Source organism: Cygnus atratus, chromosome 16 (genome assembly GCF_013377495.2).
Source record: "Cygnus atratus isolate AKBS03 ecotype Queensland, Australia chromosome 16, CAtr_DNAZoo_HiC_assembly, whole genome shotgun sequence".
NCBI classification, from domain to species: Eukaryota; Metazoa; Chordata; class Aves; order Anseriformes; family Anatidae; genus Cygnus; species Cygnus atratus.
The window spans coordinates 15,431,754-15,457,738 of NC_066377.1; the positions used below are offsets into that span (position 1 = coordinate 15,431,754).

General features: G+C 39.8%; 1 protein-coding gene across 5 annotated transcripts; it reads left to right on the plus strand.

Annotated features, from left to right (window-relative positions):
* The first annotated feature begins 18 nt into the window (after window positions 1-18).
* On the plus strand, window positions 19-24,800 carry RBL1 (RB transcriptional corepressor like 1). 5 transcript variants are annotated; one of them, XM_035548136.2, is made up of 22 exons: window positions 19-179; window positions 743-876; window positions 1,697-1,897; window positions 3,344-3,408; window positions 3,500-3,628; window positions 3,756-3,916; window positions 4,675-4,724; window positions 6,293-6,479; window positions 7,876-8,042; window positions 9,559-9,671; window positions 10,227-10,330; window positions 11,186-11,323; window positions 13,584-13,748; window positions 13,924-14,059; window positions 15,575-15,841; window positions 16,808-16,986; window positions 18,486-18,662; window positions 19,156-19,227; window positions 19,418-19,502; window positions 21,344-21,510; window positions 21,950-22,114; window positions 22,386-24,800. In XM_035548136.2, the coding sequence occupies exons 2-22, from the start codon at window positions 824-826 to the stop codon at window positions 22,554-22,556; spliced, it is 2,952 nt and encodes a 983-aa protein (XP_035404029.1). In that variant the 5' UTR covers window positions 19-179; window positions 743-823; the 3' UTR covers window positions 22,557-24,800. The 5 variants fall into 5 exon arrangements, with proteins under 5 accessions (XP_035404029.1, XP_035404025.1, XP_035404028.1 ...); XM_035548132.2 differs by lacking the exon at window positions 19-179 and adding an exon at window positions 432-630; XM_035548133.2 differs by lacking the exon at window positions 19-179 and adding an exon at window positions 473-630 and having other exon boundaries at window positions 9,559-9,611.
* Window positions 24,801-25,985: the final 1,185 nt, after the last annotated feature.

Below are 25,985 nucleotides of genomic sequence, written 5' to 3' on the forward strand. Positions count from 1 at the left end.
TTCCAGCGGGGCCCCCCAGCACCCACCGCCCGCTGCAGGGCGACGAGCCCCCAGCCCCTGGCGTTTGGCGGTGGCGGCTGATTAAATTCAACGGGCGACCTGGCCGCACCCCGCCTTTCCGCGCTTTGCTCCCTGACCGAGCGCGGCTCGAGCTTGGATCCGAGCCGCCGCTCGCGCAGGTAACGGCGCCCCCGCGCCCCCCGCCCCGGCGGGCAGCGGCCCCCGGCTCCTGTCGGGGCAGGGGCAGGGGCAGGGCCCGGGCCCTCTCCGGAGCGCGCAGCCTGCGCCCGGCCGGGGGGTACGCGGGGAGCGGCGGGCGGGCTCCGGGCACGAGGCCAGCGCGACCCGAGGCGCCGAGGGCACCGCTCCAGCGGCGGGGGCCCCCCTCCGACGGCGGCGGCGGCGGCGGAAGGGGCCGGTCCCTTCCGGCGGGGCCGTTTTGGCGCGCGGGGCGCAGCGCAGCGCCGGGCCGGGCCCGCCATGTCCCGCACGGAGCCGCCGCCGCCGCCGGGCGCCGCCGAGCCGGGCGCCGCCATCGAGCGGCTCTGCCAGGAGCTGAACCTGGACGCGGCCAGCGCCGCCGAGGCGCTGCGCGACTTCACGGCGCTGCGCGGCACCTACAGCCTGGAGGTGGGCGGCCGGGGCGGGCCGGGGCCGCCTGTCAGCGGCCGGGGGCGACGGGGGCCGGGGCCGGGGCCGCGGCCGCGTCCTCCCCGCTGAGCGGCGGCGCTTGCCTTGGCAGGGGGAAGCGCTGCACTGGCTGGCCTGCGCGCTCTACGTGGCCTGCCGCAAGAGCGTCCTGCCCACCGTGGGGAGCGGCCTGATGGAGGGCAACTGCGTGTCGCTGACCAGGATCCTGCGCTCCGCCAAGCTCAGGTTGACCTCCCCGCCCCGCCCGGCCCCTCGCTGGGCGCTGCCGGTTGCGGCCCGCTTATAGCCGCAGGCCCGTGGAGCGGCACCCGCCTGAGGGCAGCGGCTGCTCCGCCCGCGGCGGCCGTTTTCTTTTCGTGGTTAACTGAAGCACGGACGAGACGTCCCCCGAACGAGACATCCCGGCGCCGTCTCGCCAGTCTCGATGAGAGTCGCGTTTGACTCGGGATTTCGGCCGAGCCGCTGGATTTGGCGTCGGCGGCTGCGCCGCGTGTGCTTTGGGAGCACGGAGCGATGCGTTTCGGTGGAGTTTGGGGTGCTGCAGGGGCTTCCCAGCCCTGCTTGCCTCCGCAGTCTGACCAAGGGTGCTGGGGCTCCAAGTTGTTGCCCCACGTAAAGAGCTGCTTTCACCTAAACTGCCAGGGGGGAAGCCGGCTTAATTACACCTGCAGTTACAGATTTGTGTAGGTGGTTCCGATAGGCGTAGACTCGTGTCTGTGTGTTCGCTGTCTCTCCTCCCTTCCCTTGGCACCCAAAGCAGTGCGTGCTCTTTCCTCTCCACCCTTCCCAGCGGCCCTTAAACGCAAACCAGCGTTCCCACGCCTGTGCCTTAGGGAGCCAAGGAGAGGAACCTGAGTGATAAAGAGGCGAAAAAGCTTGCAGTATAGACAATATTTGGGAGTCTGTCAAAATAAGTGTTAAACCTACGTATTAAACCAAGTAGTCGGTAAGGAGTAAATATGATGCGTTCTTGACTTTATCAAAATGCAGAGTAAAGAAAGCTAGGTGAAGCTGCAAATAAACGTCTTTTCTTGTTTCTTTTAAGTTTAATTCAGTTTTTCAGCAAAATGAAGAAGTGGATGGACATGTCAAATCTACCACAGGAATTCCGTGAGCGAGTAGAGAGGCTTGAGAGAAACTTTGAAGTGTCAACTGTGATCTTCAAGAAGTTTGAACCGATATTTCTGGATGTATTTCAAAACCCTTATGAAGAAACTTCTAAGCCACAACGAAGCAGGAAGCAGAGGTATTTCTGAGGTTTCATGTGACTTTTCAATGGGCTTACAAATGTTAAGACCACTATTTATGCTTTTAAAGAATAAGGTAAAGTACTAAAGTGATAGGGCTGCTTCGTGTTGTGGCCTTGATTCTGAAATGTGGTGCATACAGGAAGATCCCTAGTCGTGGTGGAGCGCGGCTCGTATCAGCAGAGCTTTGCGTCCGGCGCTTGTTTACACGGTTCTCTGTGAATTCAGGACCTGGCCCTTAGTGAGCACGGCTCTGCATGGTGGAAGAGGCAGAGTGATGCATTAACTTGAGATACAGTGAGACCGTCACAGCATTTAGTATGGGGATATTCTTTTGTGGCAAGAGACTTGCAGTTGATACTGCGACGTAATCCCCCCATACAAATGTAGCTGTACCAAATGGGAAAGCATCAGCAGACCTTCCACATCACTGTGATTTTAGCATGACTGAGCATTGACACGCTCAATCAGATGAGCACAGAAACACGGATGAGCGTTAACACGTAAATGGGAGAAAATTACAGCCGATGTGCTTGTTCTTATGTCATTTCTATGACAAATGTAGTAACTGGTGGTGTCATCTTACAGATGCAGATGCAGGGTACTTTAATGCTTTAATTAAAGGGACTTGTCCATGTTCTCTGCTGACTGTGTGGCTGTCTCCGGCAGCTTTACAGTGAGGATGTAACCCTGATAATGAGGGAGCTGAGTTGGGCCTGTGCCGGCGATTTTTGCCAGCATGTTTTTGCCAGGGGTGTGAGGGGGGATAACTTGTGGTAAAATGCTCTAGTGCAGCTCCTTACTTACAAACAGAAAGGATGCTTTTGTGGGCATTGCTGCATCCGTATCAGGGGAAATTTCATCTGTATGCCCTGTTAATGCGCCTTCATCAGAACAGTGTTTGTTACTGTAACTTTAGCTTTCCATTAGCTTCCCCATTGGGTGTCTTAATCTCTTCCCTGGTCTTCAAGCTCCGGGACTCTGAATAGTCTCTACTCCAAACATTTTGCACTGTAAGAGCTGTAAGACAAGTTGTAGCTGCGTATTTTGGAGGGATGATTGATGCTATAGTAAAATATTTAGGAAAGTGGTTACCGTAATTTATATTGTCCTGGGCATCTCACTGCCTGCAGCTCCAGGAGAATTCTGTTACAGTCCTGACACCATCAAAATGGTATGTCCAGGGTCACGGACCAAGAGCAACCGTTAGCTCAAAAAGGGGCTGGAAGGTTAATGATGCTGTGCAGAAAGCCCTGTAGAGCTATACAGGAGACTGCAATGAAAGCTGAAATATGCACATGTAGCTTACGGTGTGCCTGAGTGTGAAATTGTTAGCTGGTTGCTCCAGCTTGCTTTGAGCAAGGAAATGGAAGGAAATTCTTACCTTGTAACAAGCTTCAGCTTCCTGAAGCTGGAGACTGACTTCTTGTCCTCCTCATTGACAGGCGGGTGCCGTGCAGTGTTAAAGATCTCTTCAACTTCTGCTGGACTCTCTTTGTGTACACTAAGGGTAGGCTGGCTTTTTTAGCTGCATGTTTTGTGTGCGTTTGGAGTTATGAACTTCTGTTATGTTGCTTGATGTGATATGCTGTCTCTTAAAGGTAATTTCCGTATGATTGGGGATGATTTAGTAAATTCCTATCATTTGCTTCTCTGCTGCTTGGACCTGGTCTTCGCAAATGCCCTTTTGTGTACAAATAGAAGAGATTTGCTAAATCCATCGTTTAAAGGTATGGTGAGGACAGGTTATTTAAAATCAAATATGCTTGGTTTTTAATTTCTTTTAAGTGAAGTTGAAGGTTGGTTGTCTTCTTTTTTTTTTTTTTTTTTTTCCTCCTCCCTCCCCTTCCTTCTCAGGCTTACCAGGGGACTTCCATGCAACAGAGATCAAAGTCTCTGAAGATCCTCCTTGCATTATTGCCACGCTGTGTGAGCTGCATGACGGGCTTTTAGTAGAAGCAAAAGGAATAAAGGAACACTACTTCAAACCATACATCTCAAAACTATTTGATAGGAAGGTACATCTTACTACTGTTAAGAATGTGTGATAGTGCTCTTATGAACGGTCCTGTCTTGAAACTGTTTAAAACTTGCAGGTACTGATGAAAAGTGCACTAACAGGCAAATGAACTCAGTCTGGTTCAGCTTTCCTTTGTATGCATGTTAGCAGGAGCAGAATTTACTTTCATTTTGAATGACATGTTCTGTACGGTCCCCTCTGTTTTGGCTTTTTACAGCAGTGAAGAATCTTCACTTTCTTGGCAGTGTGAAAACTGAGTCAGGGATGATAGCCTTTTTTTTTCTGAAGAAAATGTTACCTTGTGAAACAATTTTGTGGAGTAACTGTAACGATAGTCTGGGTCCTAGGCTTGTCTTGGAATTAAGCAAGATGTTTTGGAATTAAGAGGTTGAGGTTGCAGATGGACAAACTGTTCTGTTTGGTTTTGATCCTGGAAAACGTTTCCGAGTTCTGTGGAAATGTCTATGTAGTCACTCATCAGGTCCCTAACCTGACGATGGAACAGATTTTCCATAGCAGTGCTGTTTCTGAGGAATGAGTTTTTCTAGAGCTTGTGTAGAACTTAGCTTTGTCCTTGTCTGATTGTCTTGCTGATTGCATTGTAGTGCCTTGGTATACGCAAAAGAGTCCAATTATGCTCCTAAGTCTCATTTCCCTTTAGGCGGAAGCCATCATGCTGTCACATTGCTAGAGACGGAATGGTTTTGATTTTATTATGTAAGATATTTGGTTTTTTTCTTTTGTTTTCCTTCTTAGATCTTAAAAGGAGAATGTCTATTGGATCTTTGCAATTTTACAGAAAATAAGTAAGTTATAGCTTACATTCTTAATTGTGGGCTTTGGTTTTATTTTTGAAGTAAGTGTCTTTGAATACTAAATCTCAGTTTTTCCTGTGGCCTTATTTTATCATAACTAGCTGCTTTTAAAGACTTGACAGCCATTGCTGTTACTTGCCTAGAAGGCATTCTGGATCTGAGATACGTCAAATATCAGAGGGTCGACTGGGTTTCTTCCTTAATGTCAGATCACAGCAAGGGTGGTTAGGCTCTGGGAGAGGCTGCCCAGGGAAGTGGAAGAGTTGCCATCCCTGGAGGTATTTAAGAAACACGTGAATGTGGCATTAAGGGACATAGTTTAGTGGTGAACTTGGTAGTGTTAGGTTGATGGTTGGACTTGATCTTTAGGGTCTTTTCCAACCTTCTAGGATTCTGATTTTCTGTCAGCTGTTACCTTTGAGTAGTCTAATGCAAGTCAAAGCCTTGAGTCTGAAGTTCATGGATGTATTTCTATACATACTCTGTACATACCATCAAGTATTATACCTGAGTAGGGAAGTATTTAGACTTGTTTATCAGTCTCCAGTTGAGTGTATAAATCTGTGAAGGCAATTTTCTTTTCAAAAGAAAATTTTTTCTTCCAAACCACAAAATAAATTTCTGTGGGAGGCAAATACAGTTGTTTCAGAAACTTATTAAATTCACTCCTCAAAGCTAATCTTACTAAAAAGATAAACAGCAGCTGCTTTGTTCTGGATCCTGTAAAGAGTTTTTTGCCTTTTTCAAAAAATACCTAATCATTTGTTTTTGCAAAGTGAGGTTTTAACTCTTCGATTTGCTTTCTAAGAATTGCGAGCAATGACTCAGTTGTTTTAACAGTGTGGATGACACCCTCAATTTCAGATAGAAAACTGTGTTTTTATGGTCCATATGAACTTCTCTTTGCGTTTCTACTTGAGAAGGAATAGTATTAATTTAATAATTTCTGTCGTGTAGAATAATACAGTATTCCCCGTTCTTTTGTAAACAACATCTGAGGAAACATGGAAGCCTGTTTCTTTGTCTAAACTATTTTGCAGATGGGTTAGCTGGAAAAAAGAAAACCAAGTTCAGTATCATATGTCAGCGGTGATTGTAGGAATTAAATTTCCCTTTCTATATGCCATTATGAAAATAGCTGAATACCAAGTGGCAGAAGCAGAACTCAAACTCAGCTAGTTTAATGCAACCACTGTTTGTGTGCTCTTCATATGCAAAGATTTAACTTTTGATCCGTTGAATACTTCAAAACCGCTTTATTTGCAACTGGGATGGAAGCCAAGTTGTTTCTCCTCTACTTAGTGAGAGCTAAATGTTGGTGGAAGCAGAGCAGGCCCTGCAGGGATCGGGGAGGTTTGTGGTGGGTGATGAGGCAGGCGAGGATGTCCACGAGCAGATTACTGGTGGGAGTGAAGCTTCCTGTACAAGCATTACTGTGTGTGAAAGTGTTAAATGCTTTGAGCTTGTGTGGTTTCAGTTTTGAATTTTAGCCCCGCTGGCATATTTTTTGTTTCTTCAGCAGTTTAACTTTTGATGTAATGCTTTGGCTTCTCTTCCAGCAAAGCGCTGAATAAGGAATATGAAGAGTATGTTCTAACAGTGGGTGACTTTGATGAGAGAGTTTTCCTAGGAGCAGATGCTGAAGAAGAAATAGGCACTCCTCGGAAGTTTCCTGCAGACATGCCTGTAGGGAAAACAGCAGCAAGAGCTCATGTGGAGTGCCATCTTCAGCAGCATTTTGAAAAGGTGATTCATCTAACTTGTCATTTTCAGTTGGAGTACTCCTGTCGAGTTTTTTCATCATTGTATGCAATCTGAATCCCTGAGATGACTTTGAAAAGCTGAATTTCAGCTGAAAAGCTGAACATTTTACTGAGAGAAAGGAATGACATTTGCAGGCTTCAGTGGACAGTTTTGCTGAGGAGAAATGGCAGTGTCTTCTTCTTTCCTATGTAATTTAGTAAATAACTACTCCTTAAGCAGGATGGGAGCACTTCTATGTGTGAGTTAGTATTTTTTATGTCCAAGAAAAATCTGTAAGTAGTTGAGACCTAACTATATAGACTTAGGGTTATTTCAAACTTAATTTATACCCAGTAAGAACACCATGAAGCCTTTACATTGGATTAATTTACTTGTTTCCCTGATGTTTCCTTTTGATGACAGGAAAAGATAACGTGTATACTATTCAATGAAAAATAATATTCAAGATATAAAACCCACCAAAGCCTCACTCTTTGTAATTTTGTTACAAAAAGTAGCCTATAAGCAGAGGTAGTATTTCATTATGTTTAAAAAATGTGAGATGTATTTAATGAAGTTGGTGTATGGGAAAATACTCAATCGATAACTTTTTGAACTTGAATAAGGGGAAAAAGTGTGCCAGGCTGTGTGAAAGGAGCTCGTGCTGTTTGATAACTACTGTTACACACCAGTTAAAATACTGCTGCTTATTACAAGATGCTACTGCTGGTATAAATGAATCATACAGCTTAAGTTTTTGTCCCAAATATAAATGTATCTCATATTCAAACTAAACATGGTGGTTTGGAATGAATTTATCAGTTTCAAACTCCAGTTTCTGTAGTATAAAAAAAATGACCTTGTTGCTATTTATGTATGCTGATTACAGGCATAACTTTTCATCATTTTTTTCCATGTATCTTCAAAATGTGGTCTGTTCTGATCATTCAAAACCAAATACTTCATTGCATTACTTCTATTACAGGGGGCTCTAGGTGCACCAGAACAGCGTTTCACAAAGAATGTTTTCCTGTGACCCTCGCCCAGGCAGCTATGCCGCTTACTCCATGTCACCCAGCTAACCCAGAGATTTTGAATGGAAGCATGTGCTTCCTCTTTCTCGCTCTGTATTTTCCAGTATTTAAGCAGAAATGCTGACTTTAAGATTTAAAGTCTCGTTTTTCTAGATTTTATTAAGTAAAAAACTTCGTTGTTTTTGTCTACCTGGAGATTTGTTATAGTTGAACTACTTTTTAGTGAGTTCTGAGACCACAGGTTTGGCAGCCTTCAGGTAGTGTGTTAGTAGCGTCATTTTAATCTTTCAAGTGATTTTGCACGAGATCATGTTTTTGAAACATTACTGTTGACTGATTTTATTGCTTATTTTTCTGTCTCACAGAAAAGGTCATTTGCACCTTCAACTCCTCTGACTGGAAGAAGATACCTACGAGAAAAGGAAGCTGTCATCACTCCTGTTGCTTCAGCCACACAAAGTGTGAGTCGGTTACAGAACATTGTGGCTGGACTGAAAAATGCACCGAGTGAACAACTGATCACTATTTTTGAGTAAGTACATCCTCTGCGATTGTTCTCATACAAGTGAAAATTCATCTTCTCATGCTTGTGCCTATTTCCTTGCTCAAAATTGACTTTTTTGTTTGGTGCAGATTTTTTTTTGTTTGTGCTTCTGTATTATTTCCAGTTAACAGGTCTTAACATAAGTAAAACATTCTGTTTTTTAAATGATCTCTTTTTCTCGAGAAGGAGAGCTAGACCCTCCTACCCCTGAGATATCGCCAACATCTCGTTCATCTCTTTCAGCCACCGTATGATGCTGGGAAATCATATATTAAGTGACTACTGATTACAACCCCAGGCTTTCCTGATCACCATTTCTAGGACAGAGTCCCTGTTCTGTAAATCAGTTTATACTTTTGGCTCCTAGATGCATGTCTGCATGCTGACTGTAGTGAAATGCACTTGAAAATCTTGGTGTGTAAGCAGATGAGTGTAAACAAAATAATTTAGCAGTAAAAACTAGATCAGTGTTGCTTCATAGATTATAACAAGTAAAAATGTAATATTAAATAATTGTAAAGGTGTTGGGCATTTGTCTAATTCCATGCAAAGCATGGCCTTACTGTATTGTGGTGTAAGGTCTCCGGATGTTATTCAGTAATAATGAGCATTTAGAATTAACACTTAATATTTGATGTGCGCAAGTAGTATTTTATAGCAACCTTCATAACTAGGTGAAAATACTACTTTTAGTTCTCATCTTTGAAATTACATGTTTTGAAGGTGTTTCTAATACTTCTTCTTAAAAGTTTGCATTACAAATGCTTAGCAAGATGCATTTCTATTTTGCAGGTTTCTATTTTGTTGTTGTTTTTTAAAGACTGCTTGATATTATTTCAATTGATATTATTACAATGTTAGCATATCTATCTGTAATGAAAACGTGAGTTCATTCAAGCAGTAACCCGTCTGTCAAAGAGAGATTTAAATGTTAAAACTAGGACAAATATTGAGTGAGTAATCTTCAGATAAGAAATGTGTTGAATGCTTTGCTCATCTTGGATATGAGTTCAGCAAATGATAGGATATGTATTGTCTGATTGGGGGAAATGGGAAATAACTGTGGTTTTGACTACATGGAATAGTCTATGCTTTCGAATATTTTCTCTTTCAAGTAAAAATTCCCTGGAAGTGTAACCTTTAAATTAATTAGAAGGCTTTGTTCAATGAAACCATAATTTATTTCAATGCTAGCTTTTCAGCATAACTCAGTGTCTCAATTTGACCTAGACACAAGCCACTTTCCTCTAAGTACAGATTTGCTCCAAATCTGGAAGTGTTCAGAAAGAGCTCTCAAATTGACATAGCCTCTCTTAGGAAAGGAAAACAGGAAACAATCTTTCTTTGTATTTTATGTTTTCCTCTGTTGCTCATGGTAATACAGGTTATTGCCTGATGAGGAAAGCTCAGTAAAATTAGATTTTTTTTTTTATTATTTTATTTTTTTCTGCAAGCAGGATATTTACTTATACAAACAAGGCTTTATCTTTGTGTTCTGCTGTAGGTCTTGTGCACGCAGCCCTATGGAAAGCATTACAAACAGAGTGAAAGAAATAGGTGAGACATTTTGTCGCAGCTACACTCAGTCAACAGATGAACAACCAGGATCTCATATAGGTATGAACGTGAAATGCACAGGATGTTTCAAAATATTAAATGAGGGCAAATAAAATGAATATATATGCTATCATATGAGTACTTAATACAGTGGAGCTGTTTTTAACAAACAATACTTCCAAACAGAAAATTGTTGCTGTCAGGCAGAATACTATAAAGAATAAAATTTTATTAAAAATAAAAACAAGGTTACAGTTGAAAATGGGATAACCAAGACAGCACTGAATCTATAAATATCTTATCAAAAATTGTAAGTGTGCATTCTTGTTAAATCTAAAAGTTAAAGGAAATGAAATACAAATAGGAAAATTATTATTGCAATTGTTTGCAGAAGGACTTCACTAGAAATATTAAAATACACAATTCTTTAAAATGTTTCTAGATTTGTGTGCTGCTCTTGTGACTAGTGAGTTTCTAAGCATACTATTTGGATTTGCAAAATCTATACACACGCATGTACTATTTTGTTAGAGAAGGCCAAGTACAAGTCACTTTAGTCTGAGGCTGTTTGTGGAAACAGCATAGGGCTTCATCAGTTTTGGTTTTAAATTTCAGACTTTGCTGTAAACAGATTAAAACTGGCAGAGATCTTGTACTATAAAATCTTGGAGACTATAATGGTACAAGAAACACGAAGACTACATGGGAAGGACATGACTGTAAGTAAAGAACTAGCAGAAGAGGAGAATTTGTAGGGGGATATGTTCAGACAGTTCCAGAACAGATCAGTCCGCGGACAAGCAATCTGTATACATTGTTATTTTTAATGAAAGAGAAGTATATGGAAGGTGCCTAAATGTAGTTTTTATTACTATTGAAAACGGTATAAATCTGGCATTATTAATTATGTTAACCTGTGTTTATTTCCAGAATCATTAATTTCAGGGCAGATAATTTTTATTCTCTTCTTTATTCCATTAACAATATCAATATTTCATGTTAGACAGCAACGTATTTGATCCGCTTTATGGCTCACAATATGGATACCAATTCATTTGACTGTGGTATGAAAACACTGATGCTTTTCAAAGTGTTAATCTACTTCCAGTCTAAACTTCCATGTAAAAAGAGGAGATTGTGGAGGTAGAAAAAAGCAATAACTCAATCTCAAATGGCACAGTACTGAAATAGTCTAAGGACTTGATGTGCTGCTGTGGATTTACTTTTCTGTAGTCACTTTCTGGCTTGACTGTGAAGAGCAAAGCTTGCATTATCTGTCTGCATTTTTAAATGTTTTTCAGGGTTTTTTTGTGAATTTTCTTAGATGTGGCAAAGTCTTAAGTATCTTTTGAGATTTTTTTAATCCTAGATCTGCTGAGAAGCCCATCTGTCCTGCTTTCCCCTAAGAAGGACTTGTATGTTTTCAAAAAACAAATTAAAAAAAAAGTTATATGTAAGATGGATTTTCTTGAGGTGACTCTAATTCTGCCTAGAAGGCTTTTTTTGTCTCACTAAAAAAACGTGCCTCTGTTTCCCTAACCTCAGATCACTGACATTTTCTATAATCTCTTCAGGCTCTCTTGGAACAAGATGTTTTTCACCGCTCCCTCATGGCATGCTGCTTGGAGATTGTGCTTTTTGCATATAGCTCACCTCGTACCTTTCCCTGGATAATTGAAGTACTTGACCTCAGGCCATTCTATTTTTATAAGGTAAATACATATCGTCTAAATCTGTGTTCAAAACGGCATGTTACTGGATTGACAGTCTCAAGGGATGATGCTCTTCCTTCCTAGGTAGCCACATAGGAGAAGGACAGATGTTAATACGTCTCATGCCTATTTTAAATTCTGTCTGTCTTTAATATTACCTGGAATGTGTAATGCTTGAGTTGAAGCTGAAATTTAAAGCAATAAAACCATTTTGTAAGTGGTACTGAATTGTAATGTGCTGTTGATAAACTTCTGCTTTACATATATACACATGCACACACAGACAACTTTTAGTAGACTAAAGCATTCAGACATATGTTTTAATAACGTTTGTATTTATTGACTGCAAGCTGTAGGACTGGTTGCATCCTAGTTCTGATTATTACTGGTAAAATAACAAAAATATCCTTAGTTGCCTTTGACTACCACTACTTACCACAGGCTTGTACAGTCAAAATTTCTTTTCCTCTCTTGTTTTACAGAATAGAGCATAAAATCTCTTTTCCTGACTGTTCTCTTATTTTTGCTCTTTTTAAACTCATTTCCCTTTTGCTCCCAATGTAATTTCTATTCTTGAACTTGTTTGATCCTTTTATCCTTATTGCTATTTTTGAGATATCTAACAGCTTACTGTGGTTAGTACTGAATAAATCAGAATTAGTATTCAACCCTTTGGGAAATCTGTTTTACGTTCTATTCTCCCTTCTTCCTTTAAGCTTCAGGTATAAGGCAGTAGTGAACCTAAAACAAGTCTGTCAGTCTTGCTCTGACTTTCAGTAGTTTACATGCACTGGTGCAGCTGCAACTTGGTGGAATACATTCATACTGGATTCAGCGTACATTCTTGTGGCACTCTTCTTACTTCAAGGCATTTTTGTCACAAAGACCTCACGTGAGAGAGACTATATTTATCATTCCAGTTGTGCCACTTGTCATTTTATTCTTTGGATTCTTAGTTTCTAGACATAGGTAAACACATCAATAAGTTCCCCAGGGAAATTTAGGGCATTTCCATCATTGGAGCTTTGTAGAAACAGGTTGAACGTTCATCTGTCAGAGACAGCACAGTAAAGTGGATCTTGCAGTGGCACATAGGGGTGTGGATTGTAGCGTAATGACCACACGGACACCAGGGTTCTTTTAGGATCAGTAACTGCTACTTCGTTATTGATGACATAACTTCGTTCTCTCTTAATTAGGGCCTAACTTCATCTCTCATATTGAGGGCATAACTTCATTACCCTTGTTGCCTTGCATATTGAGGACAGGTTCCCTTCTTACACCATTCGCCCCACAGCAGTCCTTTTCCACTAACTATTCATTGGTCAACCACTTTGCCCGACAACCGCAAACACCCAGCAACTTCCATGCCTTAACGGCCGGAGAACAAGCAACCCAGACAGCAAGGCGTCTCCTGAATCACCCTTCTTTGTTCCCTCTAAACTCTTTACGTTCCTGATGGCCTCATCATTAAGAGTCTGATGTTATCACCAACCGTAGGGCTTGTCGACCCCCAGGGCCACACTCCCACATGGATCATGGTATTCCAAGGGCCCTTTTCAGCTCTTGTCAACCCTGATTTGTACATGTTAAGGCCTTTTCTTAAATTAAACTTTAAAACAGTGTTTTTCAACCCCTTTGATTATGGACTGCTTGTCTGAAAGGAGGGGAAGCTTAAATGCTGGTGTTCTTTCACATGCCCAACTGGACCGGGTATACCTGTTTGTATCTGACCAGGTGTGAGCACCGCACATGCTTCATGCGTTCATTCGGTGTATGCACGGTGGTGGTGAGAGAGGCCTGAAGGCACCCTGCGAGGGGTTGTTCTGCACTGAGGTGACACTCGCTGTCCATTTCCAATTTCTGGGTTCCCTAATTATTTGTACTTAAAAAGTAAATAAAGGCAAATGCACGGGCTTAACATTTCTATTTCATGTAAATTTACCATGGGTAATGGATATTTTAAATTGTGTTGCTTGTATGGACACACAACACACACGCACAGTTGTACTGAAATGGAAAAGAAGGAGACGCAAAGGCCTGTCGAGATGTGACATGAGATGAAAAATCTTACGGTGTCTCTGAGCTGGGCTGCGAAAGGGAATCAGAGAGGGCTGGGAAGATTCAAGGTGAGGAAGACACCGGAGTGCTCTACGTTGAAGAGAGGTTTTGAACAGGATCCTGAAATGAATAGTGGTTTGATAGCGTTAAACATGAGTGATATGACTTTGCTTTTGTATGTGTGTCTTGTTACCATCAGGTTATTGAAGTACTGATTCGGTCTGAGGAAGGACTTTCCAGAGACATGGTGAAGCACCTTAACAGCATTGAGGAACAAATTCTTGAGAGTCTAGCGTGGACTCGGGACTCGGCACTCTGGAGTGCTCTCCAGGCTTCAGAAAACAGGGTCCCAACATGTGAAGAAGTATGTTAGCCTTTTATTTAAAAAATCATGATGTTTTTCTTGCTGTTATACAGAACTCTGTTCAACACTTACATTATCTTCTGGGGAAAAAAATGAAAACAACAATCTTTTATTAATACATTGACATGAAGGGAAAGTTATGTGTTATCTTACATTGGTATTTCTTATTTCTCAGGTAATATTTCCCAGTAATTTTGAAGCAAGCAATGGAGGAAGTGGGCTTGGGCATTTGCCTATGATGCCGATATCTCCTATAGTTCATCCTCGAGTTAAAGAGGTTCGGACAGATCTTGGTGGGACTTTAAGAAGGGGTATGTTTAAGGTTTCTGATATATTTTGAACATGCAAATTTGGATTGGGATTGTTTTTTTTTTTACTTCATAATTGAGCAGTCTTGAATCTGGATTAAGCATTCAGAATTGTGCAGACTTGGTCCATCTAGGGAAAGTCTAGATGCGTCCAGTCAAACCACTGATGTGTTTTACCAGCAGCAGTGATTGTTAATAATGCTTCACGTCTGAACTGGCACAGAACTCGCCTTTGCTTTGATGCAAGACAGTTACCCTACTTTTGGGGTGGGATGTCATCTAGTAGCTTATGGTCCTTTGCTGGTCAGATTTTTCCCTGGTTGTGAGTTTTTTTGTTGTTGGAATTTTTTTGTTGGGGTGTGTGTGTGTGTGTGGTTGCTGTTGTTTTTATTGTCTCACTGAATTGGACTGGATTTTTGGTGACTCTTTTTAAAGTCCTCCTCTTTGCAGTTTCCAGCACTTTTGATAGCTCTAACCACTGTTGCATTCTCGTTATTCTGATCCTTCAGACCCCGCTCTCCCTGTCACTGCTTTTTTTTTAACCCTTGACCAGTGATGGTTGTCACTGTCACCTCTTGTTACTGCATTACAGAATGATAGGGCTGCATTTAGTCCTCTTCCTACAGAACTTTCTTTTGAAGGAGGGGAGGACGATAATTTGTCTGCAATACTCTTTTCCTCTGAAGAACTGCCTTGCTCTTTGCAGATTTCCAGGTATCACGTAGAACTGTTTTTAAGGGTGAGGGTGAAGAAGCAGTGGCAGCACAGCTGTTGCTTTTTCACACTTCAGTAGTTAGGAATTGCTGCTTTCATTGTATCCCAAACAATAGTTCGTAGTTCTTGCTTGTGCAGTATGAACTGTGATGTTGTCTCCTTTTGTGTTTGTCTGGCAAATCACATTACAAAACTCAAAACTTTTTTTTTTTTAAATACTCAAGTGCATTAGGAGAGTGACGTATAAGCAGTTGTAGATGTTATGGTGAGTTGTTCGACAGAAGGGAAAGCAACTTGGAGATGGTATCCTATAGAAGTGTAGGAGTGTGTGAGACCTTGCGTTGTGTGAGAACCTGGTACCAAGTGCTCTTCCTAACTTCAGATTGAAAATGGTTGGGATTGGAAATGTTTGTGTGCTCCTGGTACTGAGAAGACCATGCTGGCAGACTGGAAATAACATCCAGAATTGGTTTCACCTTGCCAGTTAGCCGGAAGGCTTCGGCTTGATGGAAAATGGTATGCCCACAAGTGGCACTGATAGCTTGGTCAATCTTTTCTTTCATGTTAATAACAGATTATGAAAACCAAACTCTCTGTTACAGAGTAAAAGGAGAGAGTTAAAAGAGTATAGTCATTATTCATATTGCCTAAGAACAGTGAATGGTGAGATTACTTCTTAATCAGAAACAATTTCTTGCACTCTGGTTTTGTAGTTTGAGAGAATAGCCTTTTCTCCTCCTGTGGAGAAGAATCCCTATTCAGCAGCTGCTCTGAAGATTATCTTTTTTCTTCTTTGCGTACTAGACATGCAGCCGTTGTCACCAATCTCTGTTCATGAGCGCTACAGTTCCCCTACAGCAGGAAGTGCTAAGAGAAGACTGTTTGGAGATGACAGTCCCAAAGAAATGCAGATGGAAAAGATTTTAACTGAGGGAACTAAGTTGACAATTGCTCCAGCATCAAGCATTGCTACTGAAAATATATCAGTTTCTCCTGGGCAAACAGTACTGACCATGACAACAGCTACAGTACCAGGAAAAGTAGGACAGAAGGTTACTATCCCACTGCATGGTATGAATTCTTTCTGTTTTTTTTTTCCCGTATGAGATGTTTTGCTTGCTCTTAAGATCCATGTAGACTGACAGTGCATCTTGAACACGTATCACTTTTTCTGTTTTAAAAGAGCATATATGACTTTATTAAAAACCAAAACAAACAATAGTAAAACTTAAGTTTTTATAGTAACATCTCATTCTGTGTTTTGATCGGATATCTGACAAGTGTCCTGAGGATTCCAACTTGCAAACAAAGTTATAGAGTTCTTCCTTCTTCCAATTACACCTCATCACAGATTAAGTGTGGCTTTGGTTCTCAACTCCAATAGTGATTCAATGCTGTTTGTTTTATTTTTTGTCTATTATAATCTAAAAAGACTCTGAAATTGCTATTAAAGAGCTACATATAAACATCAGCAAAATAGTGTGGTTTTAAAGTTTTATTGAAGCTGGCTGATGCTTGACTACTTCTGATAAGGATACACAAGAAATGAGTTTTGTAGCCTTTCTGAATTTAAAGTCTGTGTCTTAAGTATATTTAGATGGATTGAAAAATTCTCTACTTTTAATGTTTAAGGAGATTTTCAGCAAGAGAATTTGACTACTACTACTGCACAAACTAATATGGACTGTATATAATGTGCTGTTAGATTTGCAAAATAATAGCAAAAAAAGAACAGGAATGCCCATCTTCCCCAAAAGAGTGGTACACTGACTACAGAGACTGCGATTTCTTGTCAACATTGTACTTTTAGATAGTTTTAGAAATGGCTATTCACAATCATCTTCTTCCTTTAAGCATTACCAGAAATGTACTTTTTAATTTCTGAAGACTCCATATTTTTAGCATCCAATATAGAAGGATGAAATGTCTTCAGTATGAAATATTTGTAAATGAGTTTAGGATTTGCAATTTAACTATGCAGCATGGTGGCAGCAAGCAGTTTATTTCTGGATCATCATCATTTTCTATCATCTCCAGGTATTGCGCATGAAATGGGTGGGATCACATTGATACCAATTTCCATGAATTTAGGTCAACCACCTAAAATGGAGGCTCAGGCTCCCTGCCACCCCCAGGTGAGCCAAGCACAAGAAGTGCATCTATCATCAGGAAGCAAACCAAAGAAAACGGGATCCTTGGCACTGTTTTACAGAAAGGTAAGAACTTCCTAAAAAAGATAGTGCTTTACTTCTGTTTGTGGCCATGCTAAAAATCCTTGAGCAATTTACATTACATTACTTTTCAGTCTTCACATACCTTTCCTTTGGCATGAACAATTCTCATGTAGCTGGGAGGAGAAGAGAAAAGATGTTGCAGAGAATTCAATTTCCCATATTGTTCCAGCCCTCCCTCTGACGCATGAGATGTTTCAATTTTTCCTTTTTCTTTTTCTTTAGTAGCTTCCATAACTACCTAGGAAATATTGGCATTTTTTAACTACCTCGTTTGTTCTTATTGCCTCCCACATTTGCAAGGGTTTGATGTACCAAAAATGAGATTACCCTCCTGTGTCGTGCTCATTTAAAAACTGAATTGTTTTGGAGCCTGTACAATATTCTCTTGTTTGGAGTTTTCTGAGGTCTACCCAGTAGTGTTGATCTTGCTGGCATGGAGCCTCAAGAAATCAGTGGCGAATAACATGCTATCTAAAAGTTTCTAGAACGAAAGAAATTCTTGAAACAATGAGGAATAAAAGGGTAGGTTAAGAACTGGGTGCTTGAGAGAAACTTTTTTATTGGCTACAATTATCTTATTAGAGAAGTTATTTTCAGAAGTTTTCACCTTTATGGTATCTGTATGTACAGAAACTCATTCCCGGAAACACTTGAAAGCCACATCCTGTGTCTGAAGTATTGGTTCTTTAATTTTAGTAGTAACAGTCTCTCTCTTTTTCTGAGAACTGATTAAGAATTGATTAGCTAGCTACTAGGCATGAACATGGACTGCTTTTTGGAAGCTTTAATCTCAGCAGGGAAATACTTCAGCTGTAGCCATATATTTGAAAAACTGTGGTAGGCAACGTTCCTCTTAGGAAGAACAAAAATCTTCTCTTAAATTTGTCTTCAAAAGAATTTTGACCTATTCATTATAGTGATCATCACATTCACAATAATAATAGTTTTCCCCTGCTTCCATTTCTTGTTCCTGTTCAGTAGAACAAGTGAAAATGAAGATGAATTCTTCCTGCTGTCCAGCATAAAGAATGCACCTAATTACTATCAATGAAGTGAGAACTTTTGAAATAAATGGAAGAATGTTAATGTTGCACTTGATGGTTATTTCGGATTTTGAAACAGGTTTTTGGTAATCAAAATGGGGAAAAAAAATCTGTCAGCTTGAACATATAAGATTATATTTAGTTGTAATTAAAGTATGTCTCTTCTTTTAGCTTGTCCTAACTGTTCCATTATAGTGAGTGATATATTATAGAAGGCATAGTCATAATGTTTTTAATCAGATTTTCTATAAGCATCCAACATTTGAACAGAGTTGACAGTTTAATATTTGGAGACACTGACTTGAGCAAAGGGGGCAAGTTCTGTGAAAACAAAGTATTGAAGTATAAAACAGTTATACTTTGGTGAGGGCTTTCATTTTTGCAGACTAGGTTAAGATCAGCAGGCTTGACTCTTAACTGCATGTCTTTCTCTTCCAGGTTTATCATCTGGCAAGTGTGCGTTTGCGTGATCTGTGCTTAAAATTGGATGTCTCCAATGATTTGCGCAGGAAGATATGGACGTGTTTTGAATTCACATTGGTTCATTGTGCTGATCTAATGAAGGACAGACATTTGGACCAGCTCCTTCTCTGTGCCTTTTATATCATGGCAAAGGTAACATGTAGGTTTAGGAAACTTGAGTTTAGTTCAGTTGACAACGTAAATAGGACTTTGTTTTTCAGCCATCTAGTAACAAATGAGCAATTTTGACATATGAAAGAAAGCTGAAATTATATGCATGGTGTTTTGTTCAGGATTTTCTATTTAGAAAAGTTAAGAGGTCCAGTTTTTAAATTCACAAATGTCTTTCGGTGTAATAATGCTTCCCTTCTTTAATTTTTAGTATCACTGGAAGAAAAGTTTGAAAAGGAATAATTCTTAAGTATCTTATGCAAAAAAAAAAAAGGCTTTACTAGCTGAAATAAAAAAGAATGCTTAGATATGAAAAATGTGTGGTTTTTTTCATATTCCCATCTCCAGAACTATCCCATCACCATATTAATGCTCATGAAAAGGCTGTATAGAGGGAAGCTAATTGAGTAGACTGGACCTGAGCAGCCTGATCATTCTGCTTGCACTTGGTCTTCAATAGCCTTTTCTTTTCCAGGTAACCAAAGAGGAAAGAACTTTTCAGGACATAATGAAAAGTTACAGAAATCAGCCACAAGCAAACAGCCATGTGAGTAAATGATACAACCTTTCCTTCATATAAATATCAGAAAGAGGTGGCTTTCAAATGTTTATGATGATAATGGGAAAATCGAATCAACTTCAAAATTAGATTCATTCTTATTCAGATGGATATAATCTAATCTTCTGACTTTCACGTTTTCCTTGTTAAGAATGTTTTTTCCCTCTGTGTTCTGTAGGTTTATAGGAGTGTTCTGTTGAGAAATTTTTCTGATGATGTCCTTTTGGACAAAAATAAAAACCAAGATGTAGAGATGACAGAAGGTAGGTACAGCAAAGTAATTTGGTATTTTTAAAAATGTACTTGCATGCTTTTAAGGAACTGAACTGCCAAATAATAAGGAGAAGAGAAATAAGTTTTAGATTTTAAAATGCATTTAAAATAAAGAAATGTATTGTTGAAAATACTGATAAATATATTTTATCAGCAGCCCTACTGTTTGTTAGATATCGAAAATATGCTTTCCAGTTGGAACAAATGTTTTATTTTGTTTTCTTAAATTTGATAGCTTGATACTGAAGCATTTCCTTACTGTGTCAGTGTTACTATGGCTCATCTTGGACAGCAACACCATTTAACAAAGAAAGATGAACAGTATCTGAATATTATGACAGATTCTTTTTCTAATATGCTATCGCCTATTCTGTAGGTTTAAATATGGACTACTTGTTTCCAGAAAATAGTGGCTGTCTTAGACCAAAATTTGCATATACAAGTAGATTTCTTTTAAATAGCTGGTATTTTCTTTGCTGTGGGTTAGAGAAGAAAGAGAGAAAAATAGGATTTGAGAAGAAGTATGAAAATTGTTCCATGCCCATTGTTACTGACTTGTCAGTAAAAGATAGATTACAAGCCTGTGTATGAGCCCATGAGTAGAATGGATCTTCAGCCAGGACACACAAAGGAATTTAGAAGGCTGTTCCATATGGCAAGATCCCACAGTGAGTGGGATTCAACTGCTTGAATGAGTATTAGTGCCATTTTTAAACACCTTACAATGTCCTGCCTGGGTCCAGGAAAGTGCTGATCTGTAGGTTCAGCATCCTGTCTAGCAGCTCCACAATTCTTGGATATTGTAGGGCATCTATAGTGGTACTGCCATAGGGTGTTCTGTCAAACACGTTTACTTGGTTACAAAGTTGTTCAGTTTCCTTTCCTACTAGACTTTTGCATCAGTTGGAGACTAGTGTCTCTTTTTGCTATATTAATTCATGTTCTTTTGACAGCAGCTTACACGAACATGTGCTTGTGCTCTGACACAAGACAGACACACTAAGGAATTACGGGTATCAGCTGAAGGTTTTGATGTTTCTTTCCATGTTGCAGTGATTGCAAGAGGCTTTATTCTGTGTTCCCTTGTTTTGCTTGGTAGTAAACAGTGTGGAGGAATGAAGAAGAAGGTTGTGTTCAGTAGGGTCTGGCTTAAGCAGGCAAGAGTTAACAGCAATATACTTGCTGTGCAGCTGCAGCTTTTTCTACTGAACAACCATTTAGTTACATGCCTGAAAAGATGGTCTCCCGGCTTCCTTGCAGTAGATGTGAGTTGAGTACAAAGCTACTTTTTTGCTAGCTTATCACTAGAAAGTTTCACAGAAGCTAAAAGCTGCAAGTTCTCAGGCTGCTTGAAATTTTGCTGCAAGTTTGCATAGCACTTGTGCTGAGTGTTGGCAAGGTCGAGGTTCTGAGCATGTTAACATTGTTCTACATCCTGGCTAATTTGATTATTGCTATATGAGGATTGTACAGCAGTCCAAAAAAGATGAGCAAAAAATGGCTTTTTATGACTTTCACTCCTTTAAAACAAAAAAAAAAAAAAGGAAAAAAGATTGATACTGCCACCCTTTTTTGCTACAGTTTTCCAGCATAGAAGTGAAGATTTGCACTAGCCTTTTCAGTCATAATCCACTAGCCTGCTAGCAGTGATTTTTAACTCCTTCTAATGCTCATAACCACATACAATGCACCCTTGTCACAAGCATGATTCTTGAATTCATCTCATTAATTGGTCAGTTTATGAATGAGTTCTTGTCAGTTGAATACAAGTTTAAAGAATGAAGTTTGCCGATACTGTGTTCTGAAATCTGAAGCTTTCTCTTATTGTTAGACTCATCTGTGAAAACTGGTAGTTCCTCGGGAAGATCTGCAGCAGAGAACTCCAGTGAGTCAGGAACAGAGGAGAGAGGAGATCTTATTAAATTTTACAATGCGGTCTATGTAGGAAGAGTAAAATCATTTGCACTGAAGTACGATATTACAAACCAGGATCATGTAGTAAGTAAACTATTTTGGAGTTTTGCTCTACTGAATAATCAGACAGTGTGGTTTTCCTGGCACTCTGTGTCAGTATTTTGTATTGTTATTCACCTGGCATGGTTACAGAAGTTGAGAAGTTATAGGTAATGCTATGAGGACTTGCTTTAACAGCCTTTCAAAAGGACAAACTGCAGACGCAGTTCCGTTTACAACCCCATTTTCAGCATCTTTATGTAACAGTTCCCATTTGCTAAAATACCTGTGGAGCATCTGTGTAACACATACGGGAAATAAACTTGTTCTGTGGTTTGGCAGACATTTGCTCAGTTGTTTAACTGCTATAGGATAAAATGTTATAAAGGAAACCTGGAAGTGTGAGAGTCTTGTCTTTCTGTGAAGTTACACCTCTTCAGTAATTTTTGATTCATATCCTATGGGGATTTGTCCTCTCTTTCAGATGGAAGCCCCTCCTTTGTCTCCATTCCCCAACATTAAGCAACAGCCCGTATCACCTCGACGGATCTCTCAACAGCACTCGGTTTATGTTTCGCCTCATAAGAATGGTGCCTGCTTGACACCTCGAACTGCACTACTATACAAATTTAATGGGAGCCCTTCCAAGGTAGAAAATAAAAGGGTTGAACATGTTTGATTTGGGAGAGTGTTAATTAATCTCATAATTAGAACGTGCTCTAATACAATGGGGATTCACCAAACCAGTTTCTCAGTTTGTGGCGAGGGATAGAGTTCTTTATGTAGAATCTTTCACTCATTCAGCAGAGAGGTTCAAAATAGAAACTTCTTGGTTCTCAGATAACTGAGAACCAAATCAGGTTTCAGATGGAGTCATTAACTTGTATCACATTGTTTTTAAATTTTTTTCTTGATCGCAGAGTTTGAAGGATATCAACAATATGATAAAACAAGGTGAACACAGGAGTAAGAAACGAGCAATAACAATTGATAGTGATACCGAATCCCCTACGAAGCGACTCTGCCAGGAAAACGATGATGTTCTACTTAAACGTCTCCAGGATGTTGTCAGTGAAAGAGCAAATCATTAAAACTGCCAGTTTTCTGTGGGATCTAGAAGCTATGGAGCTTGATACAGCTGTCGTGCTATTTATTTCTTGCATTTCCAACGTGGTATATACAGACAACTGTGAAGTTTAACATTGAACTTTTACCTGACTTTTGCAGGATGCAAAAAGCAAGGGATAAGTAGTAAATGCCAGAGAATGAAAGTGGTGATGATCTTTATTCCTAAAGAACCTGCTATGCTGGAAGGTACTCTCTTCAAGCTGATTTAGCAAATGAGTGATCTGTAGAAAGCCATGTTGGGTGTTCTTGAACCTAATATAGAGTATTTGATTTCTGAGTGTAACTCAGCTTCTAGGAACAGGGGCGTTACTTTTGGAATAAAAACAGTAAGGAAATGAGTGAAGTCGGTTAAGGGTCTCAAGCTTTTGGTACTTGGGGAAGAAGCTTTATAAGTGCCTTATTTTTAAAAGAATGTGAAATTTTATGCATTACAGTGAAATAACTGGAGTGGAGAACAGATTGATAATTCAGCCTCAGTAAGAGCTGAATAGTTTTGAACTGTATGACTTGATGTCCTGTGCTCTATCTCCCATCAGAACTTCACCAAATATGTATGTTACAACCTGGATCAGAGAGCTTCTGCAATAACATAGGCAATAATCAAAAAGTAGAAGCAGCAGTGGCTTAAATTGGACGCTGAAATCTGAAAAAGCACTGAGATAACTTTCTGAGTAAGTCTGAACTAACTTTATTCCGAGCCAGTAAATGCTGCCATGGAAGCTACTCCTTTCAGATCAGAAGCTTGATTTGCAACCCCGCTGTAGAAGCTGTTCATGTGAATTGTAGCTTAACTGTGAAGAAGTACAAGTTGGTTACAGATGAAAAACAGCCTGGGCTTTGGCCAGCCGTACAGCTGTTGAAATGTGTAAATTCATTTAACAAATTGTATCTCTTCATTTTATTTTTTCCTGAAGATCTTAGTCTCTTGTTGTGTAGTATCTACACTGAATGTAAGCCCATCAGGTAAGGCATATTTGTATATATGTTTTTATAGCTATTAAAGGCTCGGTTTCATTGGAAATGTGTAAATTCCAGGATCTATTTCTTTTAAGTAACCTGTTAACGCTGAAGTATTTGATAGGATCTATTTTGCTAAAATGGAAAAAGTCTTTTTTTTTTTTTCATTACTGTAAATCAGTATTTTGATCTTATTTCATAATTGCATTTAGGGTTAGAGACATACAGAAATTTCTCAGCACTGCATTTTTCAACTTGTTTTGTGTACATTGTACTGGAGAAAAAAAAATACATAGTACTTGTATGTAGAGCTCTGTTTACTTCATTGTTTGGTTTTAGTATGTGCTGCAAGATCTGCTGTGCCACGGTTCCAGGGAAGAATACTAGTGTGATCTCAGTCTCAGCTAGTGAATCTGGACAGCAAAGATGGAGGGAAAATGTATTTAAAAGTGTACATGTGCAGGGACCCTACTCAGCAAGGAATAGCAAGTTTACAAATTGTAATTCATTTTTGAGTTGTTAACTACTTAAATACTTGATTTTTGACTTTCAGAAAAAGGTGCTTATTTCTGAAAGGTGTGCCTGTACAGAGCTGCAGTATGAGGACACACAGTCGACTAGGTTTAATGTAGATTCTTCTGTTCAGTTCCTTTATTTGAATATTTGTCTTCAGATCTTGAGACAAAGTGTAGAAGAAAAACAACCTGTCTTTATCTGCTCATTGGTGCTGTTACGACTATATCCATTCAAATTATAATCCTGTCCCTAAAAGCCTCCTGCATTATTAGGGGGTAATGAGGAATCTTGATTTAGCCTTCCATGGAGTCTGCTTTATTTGCATGGACGATTGCAGTCTTTCTGGATGGTAGATGTAAGGCTTAATAGCGTACGTCTTTCAGCAGTATTGTAAGGTAAGCATGTACTTGATTTGGTTGTAATTTAACACCATGTGCATCTCTCTCTTCCTCACGTATATGCTCATCACACTGTTACAGTATTTTCTGAAACTGTAGAGAACTGATGGTGCTCAAATCCTTATTAGTTGTCATTAACTATACTGTTTTTTCATTAGAAAAATGAATATACTGCAACTGGATACAGTTTAGATTTTTTCACCTGTTTAGGTGATGATAGAAAAATATTATTGGTCTTGTTAAACAGCTAAAACAATGGCTTATATGAAATGCTTGTAACGGTTTAAAGTGCCTTCACATGTAAATATGTATTTTATAATAAACAAAAATATTTTAACCTGAGTTGCTCTGTTTTCTCTGGTAATTCATTACATGATGTCTTCTTTCTGCATTTCCTGTAATGTTCCTATAAGACCTTTATCATTTTTGTGCTTCTTCAAATTTCTTTTTTCTTAAACATAATTTTGCAGATAAAAATGCCAGTGAGGGGAAAGCATCACAGGGGGTGTAAAATGAGAAGTAGGATTATAGCACCAGTCTTGAAAACTACATGCTATCTAGTGAGACACTTTTTTCCCAGCCAAACAGATTCTCACTAATTCTTTAACTGAAAAGATCGCCACCTTAACACCGCCTAAAGTGGGTTCAGAGCTTCATGTTTACTACAATAGAGTATTTCAGAAAGTCAGAGGAAGAAAGGTTAACAGCACCAGGGAGAATACAATAAATCTGCTAGCACTTTAGATATAAGAATTATGTTAATATTAGGTTGCCACATCTCCAGCATACTAAGATGTGGCGTTGCAAAAATACATAGTGTGATTAAGCACTGTGGGGAATTGAAACTGAAATTCAGTTTAGTTTCCTGCTAGGAAACGTTCTTCTTGTGTTCCAGTCCTGTAATTCATGCAGGATGTTTTGGTTATTTGACATTTGAGGAACTAAGCTGGAAACACAAAAAGACTCGCAGAAGGAACAATAAGTGTGTGTTGTGATTGCAGAACAAAGAAGCTGAGCGTGTTTAAATCTGTCTCCAGGACAAAGAAAGTAAGCTTATTGTAATCTAAATCACGTAAGTAGCAGTTCTTGATAAACAGAAGAACATGAAGATGTTGCTTTGACAAGTCATCTAAATACCAAATGCATTACATTTTTTTGACCTCTTTGAGTGACCAAAAGAATATAAGAAGGCAGGTGAGTTGCAGAGATGGATTATGCATGTGGTTCCCAGTCATTCTGCCCTGCTGAACATGAGCTAGAGACTTTGGCAGGGCTAATGAGCACAGGGCCCTGTGCTGTGTCTCGTCTTGAAGGTTAATACACGGGAGTAACAGGGAAGCTTTGGTTTTAGGGTGCCCAATTCACCCTGTACATCCCACAGCACTGCTCCCCAAATCAGGTACTGATTGCAAATATCCTCTGCCTTTTGTTGTCATGATTCCCAGTAACAAAAACAGCTTTGCAAGAGTTCAGTCACAGGAACATCAGCTAGTTAACATGTAAATACAGGGATCAAGCAAG

Coding starts and splice junctions, on each gene's coding strand:
- RBL1 (XM_035548132.2), top strand. CDS start 481: ATGTCCCGCACGGAGCCGCCGCCGCCGCCGGGCGCCGCCGAGCCGGGC. Junction 631..742: donor GCGGCACCTACAGCCTGGAG/GTGGGCGGCCGG, acceptor TTGCCTTGGCAG/GGGGAAGCGCTGCACTGGCT. Junction 13,749..13,923: donor GGGTCCCAACATGTGAAGAA/GTATGTTAGCCT, acceptor CTTATTTCTCAG/GTAATATTTCCCAGTAATTT.